Genomic DNA, 11709 nt, shown 5'->3' with positions numbered 1-11709 from the left:
GAAAGTTGTCTTGCAAATAATTTACTATAACAAGTAAATTCAGGCAGTTTTTTATTTGAACTAGAACTTCAGACGTTTGATATCATCTTCACTACCCATTAAGAGGATGGACAAACAAAACATTTACCAAAAAAGAAACAAATAAAACCTCAGCAACCCCTTCCATGTTACATTCTAAATAAATTGCAAATCTCACCTATGTAAGCACATGCACGTGTGTGTGTGTGTGTCCAAAACCCTGGATAGGTGCTTATATTGCAAACTTTCAGCCTTCTTTCATTAACTGTTACACGTTTCAATACAAGTTCTGGAAGAGTAAACCCGAACTTGACACTATAAATGGAAAAAATATACAGAATACATAATACATGTAACATGTATTTAGATAAAGGTGAAATTCAAACACAACTTGGGTGAACTTGTTTTCTATTGGCAAAAGGTCCTTGGATAATGAAAGAAAAAAAATTATACTTAATTCTATGTGGAATGCTTTTAACTATATGAAACCAGTTAAAACTTCTACGAAGTTTGGGGTTGGAATAAGAGACATTTAGATATCAGCAAATAGATGGTAATTTTTAGAATCTACCATGATGAGCCTCAAGGCTGCAATTGCTGCAGCAACAGACATGAAGCTGAAAAGGCAAACATTCAGCCAATGCCAGAACTTCTGCAATGCTGTCATTTTGTTCTTCTTCACTATTAGGTACATGTGGTTTGAAAGAATAAAAGTGAGAGGGAATGTGCTTAAGGCTCCAGTAAGACTCATGAAATCTCCAAGGAATGGCATTAAAGCTGCCACTAGTGTGTTTATGGTTAGGTATCCACCTCTTACAAGAATTCTGAATGACAAGTTGTGTAAAGAGAATGCACTTCCTTTTGATCTACCATACTTGGTATCCAAGTATTCATACATTGGACTCGCAAATATCTACATCAATAAGGGAAATATTATTAGGTTAATTTGGTCATGAAGAAAATGGAAGGTATCTTAAAAAATAGACAAGAAAATTTAGAAGGTGCTATTGTTTTTTGTCCATCAACACTATAGAAATTTTTGTCCTTAACACCATTTCATATAGATGCATGCAAATATGACAGTTCAGGCTACAAAACATTTTGATGGAGCAAAGGTGAAGTCATATCACGATAATTTTTAACCATAGTCATATCAATTAATTTTAACTATCTCCAGTGTACTTTTTTAACTATAGTGGAATGGTCTAGGTTAGATATGCAAGTTGTATTACAGCATAGCATGAATGACAAGAAACTCATGAGCTTCAAATACATGAAATGCTGTCACATCTTGGACAAAAAAAGGAATTGCTAGATGCTCCAAGTATCAAAGTGAAAGTGGTAACAAAAGGCATAAACTTAGTACTTACTAAGTTCAAATTTATTAGCTATGCAGTAAAACAGGAAGAAGAGACGTGAAGTTGTTATTTTCTTTTTTTGGCAACGTTCACATGTATTTTGTCCGTTGTCAAAAAAGCAATATCTCCACCTAGTGCTATTAATTAAAGAACCGTACACAGCTCAGTACATCCTTATGTCCTACCTCCTCCAAAATTAACTATACCATATAGGGACAAGGCACACATTTTGACAGGCCCCACTAAAACAAGCTACAAAAGGCCGGGAAAAAAAAAAGACCCCATCATGTTCCTGACAAGAGAAACTTCTGTATCATTAGCATCAGAAGGTCAGGGACTACAAGGTTACCATTGTTTTAGGTTAGGAGATGTCCTAGATAATCCCATCAAATTTTGTGGTCAAACACAAATGAAACTGGTGCAACAGATAAGATTGCAGGAACAACTAACATATGGTCATTCTAATATCATTTTCATTAATACATAAAAGTGAAACAAAAGATCATGGATTAGAACAAGTACATACGTGCAGAGCAATGACCGTTTGCAAAAAGGCAGCAAGATTGGCCATCATCTTCACCCAAACTGGACCCGTCACACTATTGAGGAGAAAGGATGATGTTGTGGACCCATAAGCCCAATACCCCATGAAAGTAATAGCAAACATTGGTAAAACTCCAAGAGTGAACTGTAATTTGAGTGCCTTCTGCATGTTTCTGACAACAGGCTGTTTAACTGTGGCCTGTTACATGAATAAAGTACAAAATGTAAGAATTCACGAACAGAAAAGTTTTTTATAATAGAAACATGGAGAATTTATTAAACTAAAGACAGATTACAACACTCAAAATTAAACAATCTATATTCAAAAAGCAATTAAAATCCACCTCCCAATTCAACCATAGATAGACTAAGAAACATTAAAAAAACAACTTTCAGAACAATTCAGAATGGGCATTGATGTAACCGTTTCTGGTCACGTACCAATTTTTTATTTTTGGCTAAGTACCTCATCATTTGACCTGCTCCCAAGAGAGGATGGTGGAGCTCCCTATTGGTGAACTACCTGGGGGAAGTAGTTCACCACTAGGGAGCTCCACCATCCTCTCTTGGGAGCAGGTCAAATGATGAGGTACTTAGCCAAAAAATAAAAAATTGGTACATGACCAGAAAGCTAAGTCCTCTTCTCCCAGAAAGCTAAGTCCTCACTTTTTAGAAATTGAAGCTCTCACTTTATAGTTTACATTTTTTATGAACTCAAAGACTATGCAGGGAGCTAACATACTAAGTAACTTTACTTTCAATTCGGATAAAGCCTCATCAGTCCTCTTCGCAAGGTCCCCCCTACAAAGATGAGTTCTTCATGGCTTCCGCGGGAGTTGGCGGCCAACAGACTACGTAGGCGCCCTTACTAGTCGTCAAACCTTCCAAGGCTCCCGTGTGAGCTGGCGACGTAAAGTTAGTAGTGCTGCCCCCGAAGGTCGAGCTCCTAGTAACTTCTTATAGGAGTGGGTGACCGACATTACGAAGCTGATGCAGCGCAATCATAGCTCTAAGGCACCCACCTGGTCAGCTCGGCACCTCACAGGTAGCTCGACACCCGGTCAGCCCGACACCTCACCGGTAGCTTGGCACCTGGTCAGCTCGGTACCTCACAGGCAGCTCAGCACCTGGTCAGTTCGGCACCTGGTCAGTTCGGCACCTCACAGGTAGCTCGGCACCTCACAGGCAAAGCCTACGGGCCACATTATTGCTTAAAGACCCAATCGCCTCTTCGGCACGGGCAAAGTCAAAAAAGAGTGGACTACGAGTCACTCAAAGCCTACGGGCCACATTATTGCTGAAAAACCCAGTCGCCTCTACGGCATGGGCAACACAACCGCTTAAGACCCAGTTGCCTCTCCAGCATGGGCAAAGTCAAGAAGAGTGGACTATGAGTCGCTCCCAAAGTCTACAGGCCACATTATTGCTTAAGACCCAGTCGCTTCTTCAACACGGGCAAAATCAGCAAAAGTGGACTATAAGTTGCCCCCCCTAGCCTAAGGGCTACAATACTGAACTGGCGGAGACCTCCTCACCTTACAGGCAGCTCGCCACTTACAGGCAGCTGCCAGAGCCTAAGAAATTAGATCAGCGCTTACTAGCTCATCGACTTACGGGCCAAAAGGAGAAATCTTCTCCCTTTGCCGAGTTACTATCAACTCGGGAGTGGGGGGCAAATGATGAGGGCAGATTTGGCCCTCCAATGGAATTATGACACCTGGCACCTCACGGAAACTCACCAAGGAGCTCACCACCAAGGAGCTAGGCAGCTCTCCAAGGAGCTCGCCACCAAGGCAGCGCACTCAGCAGCTCATCAAGGTGGCTCACTACTAGGGAGCTCGTCACCAAGTAGCCACCAGGGAGCTCGTCACCAAAGGCAGCTCGCAACTTGCAAGGTAGCTCGGTACAGAAGAGCAGTTCAGCATATCGCAGGAAGATCTCCTGCCTGACAACCGTACCTGACAAATCTGGTGGCAGCGCCCACATCTCTTGCCAGGCAGCGTCGTGCCTGCCGTCTCTGAAAAGCATGGCACGCCTGACAAGTCCGTACCCTGCAACAGCAACCTGCACCTGCCACCTCAGTCCTGGCAGTAATGGCTAGGCAGTGGCGGTTACGCCTGATGTGACTGGGCACCGCTATATAAGGACTCCGACCCCCAAAGCCAAGGGGGAGAGAAGGAAAAAATGGAGGTAATCCCTGCTCTCTAGCTCTCTCATTCCTCTAATATAATCTTCAAGCCCTCTACAATCAGAGTGCTAACTTAGGTATCGGAGAGTCCCCACCGGGTAAATACCCCTGGGCCCCCTGGTTCAGTTCTCGCAAGTTCCTCAAGCTCCCACCGCCTACAAAGAGGAGAAAAAGATGGAGTTCTCGCAGGTTCCTCAGCTCCCGCCGCCTACAAAGTGGAGGAAAAGATGGGAGTTCTCGCAGGTCCCTCAACTCTCGCCGCCTACAGAGGAGAGGAGATCACCTCGTGCAGAGGGCAGTCGGGTCGCGCTACACTAGGGATCTCCACCATCCTCTGAGTTACAAGCCGCCTAGGAGCAGGTCAAGTGACAAGTCCACCAAGGTAGCTCACCACCAGGGAGCTCAGCATAGCTCTCCCCCGGGCAGTTCGCCATCAGGGAGCTCAGCATAGCTCTCCCCCTCGGCATAGCTCTCCCCCAGGCAGTTCACCACCAGGGAGCTCCACCATCCTCTCTTGGGAGCAGGTCAAATGACGAGGTACTTAGCCAAAAAATAAAAAATTGGTACATGACCAGAAACGGTTACATCAGGCATCAAGAGCACCTCTTTGACCAAGTTTCCAAATAGAGGAATCTGACTAATCTTTCACTCAATCACCTACTATGTCAAATATGAGATAAGAGTTACTCTTTTCCACCAATTCTTAGACCAGAAGAAAATGAAAGACACTTGTGGGAACAATTTTTATAATCCTGGGTGGACCTGACTCGCCATCAAGTCCTTGTGACACTATAGCAAGCGTATATAAGGAGCATTAACACCAGTAAAAGGTTTTGCTTTTCTGTTTAAGAAACTATAAACCTATTTCTACCATACAATCATGTTTTTAATCATTTGACAAGAACCTAAAGTCACTTCAGACCATTTGAAATTTATGTGTGTGTATATTCTTGTTTTTTTTTTTTTTTTTTTTTTGGGGGGGGGAGGGAGGGTACCTGTATCTCTGGAAGCATTCCTGTATTGAAGGAAAAAACAAGATTTGCAGCTGCCCCTATAGTAGTAAATATCTTGCTTGCTTTTGATCCCGGAATGTTGTAATCCCTAGCAGGGGTGTTTATCCCTACAAACAACAAGAAGAATTATTAGAATGAGAATACACCATAGAGAAACCTTTCTAGAACTGATAGTATACGAGTAAAAAAAGGAAGAAACACATAAACATTAAGGGGAATGTATTTTAGTCAATTTTTTAACTCTAAAAACACCTTGAGGCATACCTTGAACATCATTGTCCTCTTCCCAGATGAACCTCAAAGGAGAAAGTAATGAAATCTCAAAAGAAACTGTACTCAATTCACTGAAATTGAGCTTGTACAATGGTCTATTTATAGGCACTGCCCAACTTTCCTACAATAGTAAAATTAGTAAAAATAATAAAACCCTAATTGGGCTAAATCTTTCCAAAACATTGTATTTTACTAAAAGAAGACTTTCTAATCAAACTAAGACTCATAACAAACTAAAATGAAAAGGATGCCAAAACTTACCATAAAATGAAAGTTTTTAGAAAAATCCCCCATTTGGAGACCAAAACGATGGAACTTGTCAGCATGTAGTGCTCATAGAGACTATCATTTTGACTAATGACATGTCAAAAATGGATGCCTGGATCAAAAGTTATGGACATTTGAAGATTCAGCACCTGTTTTGGCCTCTTTTCTTCTTTTCTTTGTGATCCTAGGCCTCTAAAAACTTTTCAGCAACTTGTTCTACATCAAGGTGGAGGAGAGGAGATGAAGAAGTTTGAATGGTTTGTCAGGTGGGGCTAACTTTTGGGAATTGGGAAATGATGCCAGCTCATCCACTAACATGTCCTCCCAGACTAAATCTCACACCTCTCCAAGCCCAACCAGCTCAATTATGACTTTGGCCTTTAAAAATATTTGATTGAAAGATAAACTTAAATGTCTCTTGAAGCAACCAAAAACCCCAATGACAGACTGGATTCGGTCTTCATGCCTCCAACATGCAAAAGAAAATCTTAGTGCTACCTAATTAAATCAATTTCCAGAAAATCCACAATTCATTAGATTCAGGTTTAAATTATTAGAACCACATGGAAAGACCCTTTATTACAAAAAAAAAAAGAAAAAAAGAAAAAAAGAAAAAAAAAAGCCAACTAAAATGGAGAGATCTACACTACTTCCTCTTGCAAATCCAAGATCAACGTCACCATCTCATACCCTTTTTTAACCTTTACCTTCTAGGGGTAATCACCCTAATTTCTGACTTCCCCAGAGAACAGTTATTCTCTTTCATATTGCACATGGTCAAGATTAATGAAACATAGCACAGAGCCTCAGAGACCACGAGGCCTTTATCTTTTTCCTTTTTAACAAGGAACAAAATAAGATGGATAAGTACCAAATTTCTCTTCAAGAGTCTGGACTCATGCTTTAGTGCTGAGTTTTTAATGTTGTAATATAAATCAAACACTGATGCTACTATAACTGCCAAGCTGCCTATATAATATAGTTCAGCAACTGATATTGATATTGTTTTGGAGGAGTAGGCCATATCTAACCATCGCAAAGTGTAATATCCATGTAATATCCTAGTTCCAAGAATCGTTGTGCCTAGAGGTGCGAATTGAGTTGCCCAAGTTCAAGAATATCAACCTATGATACCTGGATAGCTGTACAAGGATGCTGTATGCCGTATCATGATTCATGTCAGATACTTCAATTTTTACTGTAAATTTCATATCCAATCCATTTGTGCCCTTTCCATATCCAGGTAAAATAGATTTCAACTACATCAGGCTAAGGCCCATTCAAAATTTGACAAATTGTTAACTAATCCAACCCAAGTTGCATCCCTAGTTGGGCAAAGGTTCTAATGATGTTTCTAATTTTAGGTGAAATATCTGATGCAAATTTGTACTTTTCTCTTTAACACTCTAACACTCCTTCCATTTCTAATAGCTAAACTCAGAGAGCTCACACTATCCTCAGCCTATTTTTCACCATTCCTGTCTCTTGTTTACTAGTGCTTAAATATTTCTTTATTAACACTAGCTCATAATTATCTAAGTTTTCTCCATGTTTCTTTATTTCACATCTCTGTGCAGGAATCTCCATAGAATTTTGCTACCTTAGTCCAAGTGCAGTACTTCCCTTCCCCAATATCCAAGAATGCAAATCCTGCTTAGAAATTAGAATCCAAAACAACAAAACAGCAACATACATGTTGGAAGAATATTAACAACCACAGGTCTTGCACTAGAAGTAGCACAGTGCCAGAGAGGCTGGGAATATCAGAACCAAATTGAGAAAACTGATTCAATATTGGAAGTACTAGAATCAGGTATCCATCATGACAATGCACATAAAGGGAGTGGGACATTACTTTGTACCAAGCAGGCTACAAAAGCTAGTCCTTGGTCTCAAAGAATGCCCAACTCTTATTTGGCACTGTAAAAATGGACAAATACCAAGAGGATAAGAAGGTAAAGATACAGTTAAAAATGTACTCAATGATTTTATGAGTGTGACATAATTTTGAACAAGGAAGGTCATGATAACTAGAATATACAATATGAAAATATAAACATCATTTCTTTTTAAGATGAAAAACAAAGATAATTAAGGAAGAGAATTTAAAAATATTTGACATAATTAAACTTTTACAGTACATAACTAATCATAGGACATAGAAGCACCTACCATCTTTAAGCGACAGCGTGAATCCTATAATGATATATATTATACTGAAGAATGTTGAAAATCCAAGCCAAATCCTTAAGGCAGACAAATGCGGTATGCCGAAAGCAAACATGGCACAAACAAATCCAGCAATTGCAATAAAGTATGGAAGCTTCATGATGTGATCATCCCTGAAGAGAATATAGATAGCCTGTACGGCAAAGGTGTACATTAAAAGAAGATCCAGGAGACTAGGGCATATTCAGGAAACAACTTAAATAAGCTAAAGGGAGTTATAGCTGGTGAAGCAGAGTTCTTGTTGGAACATTTATAATAGAAATACTCAAGTAGTTTCTCTATATCGGTATCATTTATTAATAATATGAAGTTAATATGAAGAAATTGAAAATAAAAAATCCATAATTTTATTAATATCATTAAAATTAACAAAAGAAAGTAAAGCACTTCAAGATATTAAGTCTCCCAAGTTACATTCCTTTACATAGATAAGACCCTATGATAGATTAATCAAAATGTTGTGCTGCATCTTCAGAAATTGCTTTAAATTTTATCTTACCTTCAAAGCTTGACCAGCCAAAATAATATATCCAGTGTTGATCATGAAAAGATTTATGTACTGCAATGCCCATGTGAGAAAATAAACCTTCCTACCTGCAATAAGGGACTGCTTCAAATCAAAACATAAGTCAATCATCCAAGCATGGTTCTAACAATATGCCAACAGAAGTTCTAAACTGTTAGTGGATGTTATTACCGTCCAAAGTTATACAATGGCATGTGTGTAAGTAAATAAAAACTGAGGTAAATTACAAATAGGTAACCCTGTATTTTGGGGGTAGTGACAAATAGGTACCTGAACTTTCAATTGCAACACTTGAGTACCCTGAACTCTCAAAAATAGAGACTTGCGTCCATCCATTAGTATTCTGTCAGTAAAATATTACATAATGCCAAAAATACCCTTCTATTGTATTTTTTAAGATCATTCTCAGGTAACCGAACATATCCCCACGATGACGTTCTCACATGGACAGCAAATAATATATTCAAATTTTCCAACGACGACATTCTCGGGTGATGATTTTACTCCATAGAATGATCTCAAAAATACATGAGAAGGGTATTTTTTACATTATATAATGCTTAACTGACAGAATACTAACAGATGGACCCAAGTGTCTATTTTTGAGAGTTCAGGGTACTCAAGTGTTGCAATTGAAAGTTCAGGATACCTATCTGTCGCTACCCCCAAAGTACAGGGTATCTATCTGTAATTTACCCTAAAAACTGAGAGTTTATAGTTGGCTAGGGCTGTAAACGAGCCTAGCTACTGAGCCTGAATTTGAGTTTTTTGGCTAAATGAGCCTGTGCTGAGCTTGAGTAAGCTCAACCTGCATAAGCAGTATAGTATACATGATGATAATTTATATGATGCATAAAATAGTTATTGATCTCAAAACCTCTATATTTGGGTTATGGGGGCCCTACTATCAAAATATTACATAAAATAATATGAGCTGATCAAAAAACATCAGCCTGGCTAATGAGCATGAGCTCATGGGTTAAATCACAAGCCTGAGCCCAAATGAGCAAAGGCCAACCTGTTTACACCCTTAGTTGTCACTAATAACTGTTATTGTCTGTAATGCTCCTTAAATTGTTTTAGTGCTTTAGAATTTATTCTGGAGGTTTTTAATTATATTGTCAAACCAAATAACAAAGTGCACTTGTAATAAATTGAACAGATGATATGTAGTAATAAGTACAAAAAAAGAACATTTTAATTTTAGCTGTTATAATGCAAGCATAAATCTCCACCACCATCACCCACTGTCTTTTTTAACAACGAATCTTGTATCCAAACGTTAACCCATCAAATAAAAAAATAAAAAAAAAAATAAAAAAAAAACAAAAAACAAAACAAACAAACAGAAATTGGACATGATGACAATATGGCATGAAATGGAAATAAGAGGATCCTGAATCCTTAACCATACCATATATATGTCCTGCTAGATCTCTGTATCTGATATGCCTTTTTCCACCAACTTCATGTAATCTGGCTAGAAGAATGTTAGCGTACAATGACATTGCCCCTGCTGCAACCAAGCCAATTGTGCCACCTATCCAACCTAAAGGTACCATGACTGTACCGGAATATCCCAGTACATATGCACTGTTCACCCCAGTGGTGAGGACGAATGCTACCTGAAGCCATGAATCTAAATGACCAAAAAGATGAAAAGGGAAAATTCATCAACTTGAAAAAAAATCTGTAAATTAAAAAATAATAATAATAATTGTCACTTTAATATATTATGTGGAGATGAAATGATATAAGCAAAACTGGCAATTTCTCTGAGCAAGGATGACATGAACAAACAAAAATAGTTACAGTCCAGATCCTTTTCAGGCCATCAAAGTAGAAAAACAATAGAAGTAGATAGCAAACTTCATATCCATGGAGACTTCCTATTTAAGATTACTATCCTGCACCTTCTAGTTCTAGAGTAGTATGTTATTATTAATTAAAGGAAAAAAAAGGGACTCTCTTTGTATATACAAGCAAAACTAGCAATGTTCCTGAGAAAGGATGACATGCATGTGGAAAAAGAGTAATCCAGATCCTTTTTAACCAATAAAAATAGAAAATCAATAAGTAGATAGTAAATTTCATAATCTACGGAGACTTCCCATTAAGATTACTATCCAATCTATCCTCCACTTGGTAGCTCTAAAGTGATAGATTTTTTTCTTAAGGAAAAGAGAGAAGGGGAGGGAACCTCTCTTTCAACTTTAACAGACTCGTGTATACAAGAAAATTAGTGACGCATTAAAACAGCCAATCAAGAACCCGATTTCTGCAACATTTAGTGTTTCCTTGCAACATAGAAACCCCTAATTCAGGGCTTTTTCATATCTATTTTGCGTCACCTAAGCCAATGTTAATCATTTTATCCATAAAATTATCATCTTCAGTCAACATTACAGAAACACTCGAACTACGAAACAGCCGTAAAAGAAATCTCGCAATAAAAGCGACAATCAAGGACAACCCAAAACTGAAAATATCTAAAAGTACAGGAGAAATGAAATACCCTGGCTGATTTGGTGAGCAGTATCAAGGATTTCGCTCGCAGAGTGTTCTCCGCCAAGTACTTTGAACGGACCAGATTCCACCTTAGAGACGTCCATGGACTGCTCTTGGTCTCCCAAGAGCCGGAAGGACGTCTCTTCGTCGCCGTTAATGAAGATAACCGCCAGCGTAGCTTGATGACTCAATTGAACCTCTATATAATAGAGCCTGCATTCGAATCTTTACCAACCGAAATGAACGGGAGCCAATCAAATTTCGCAACTTTTTAATTAGCGAAGGTTCTGTCGGATTAATATTCGATGCCACATCTCTGTGGTGTATAGCTTCCGACGTTTCAGTGCGTCCCGCTTTCCAGCACGACTCGCTCTCCCAAATCCACCCGTGATTTCCTTTTCCTTGATCGGATTCGCTAGAGAGAGAGAGATGAGAGCTAGAGGCCCCAGGCTTCCTCGGCGGAGACTTGTAGCTATACCTGTTATACCCGCCAAGAGACAATACAGATTTTCTTTTTTCTTTTATTATTATTTGTCATCTCCACGTCACTCGAGCTTAAAACCGTTGGGTTGGGGTTTGAAAAAGGGAAACAGTAACTAGCCGCCATTCGCCAATGATGATGCATTGAAGTAGTTAGATACCGAACTAACGGTTGAAAACTCGATAGCACGTAAGGTCGTGCTTTTCTTCGTTTCAACCTGGTTGAGATACCGAATCTTTTTTATGTTCTCTGTTGCCGTCCAAATGCTAGTGGGTGATGGTAGAGTGATGGGCTTCAGTGACTGA

At 39.1% G+C, this 11709-nt stretch overlaps 1 protein-coding gene across 1 annotated transcript; it reads right to left on the bottom strand.

Moving 5' to 3' along the window:
• Positions 1-250: 250 nt before the first annotated feature.
• On the bottom strand, positions 251-11452 carry LOC148870727 (putative proline transporter 2). Its single transcript, XM_088969885.1, has 7 exons — positions 10931-11452; positions 9830-10054; positions 8389-8483; positions 7833-8022; positions 5103-5227; positions 1903-2118; positions 251-931 (listed from the first exon to the last, which is right to left on the bottom strand). The coding sequence occupies exons 1-7, from the start codon at positions 11025-11027 to the stop codon at positions 551-553; spliced, it is 1329 nt and encodes a 442-aa protein (XP_088826011.1). The 5' UTR covers positions 11028-11452; the 3' UTR covers positions 251-550.
• Positions 11453-11709: the final 257 nt, after the last annotated feature.

This window comes from Nelumbo lutea, chromosome 2, assembly GCF_056320005.1.
Source record: "Nelumbo lutea isolate HS-2025 chromosome 2, American lotus-T2T, whole genome shotgun sequence".
Lineage (NCBI taxonomy): Eukaryota > Viridiplantae > Streptophyta > Magnoliopsida > Proteales > Nelumbonaceae > Nelumbo > Nelumbo lutea.
Note: the sequence above shows the minus strand (reverse complement) of the source record. Positions and strands in the feature narration are given on the sequence as shown.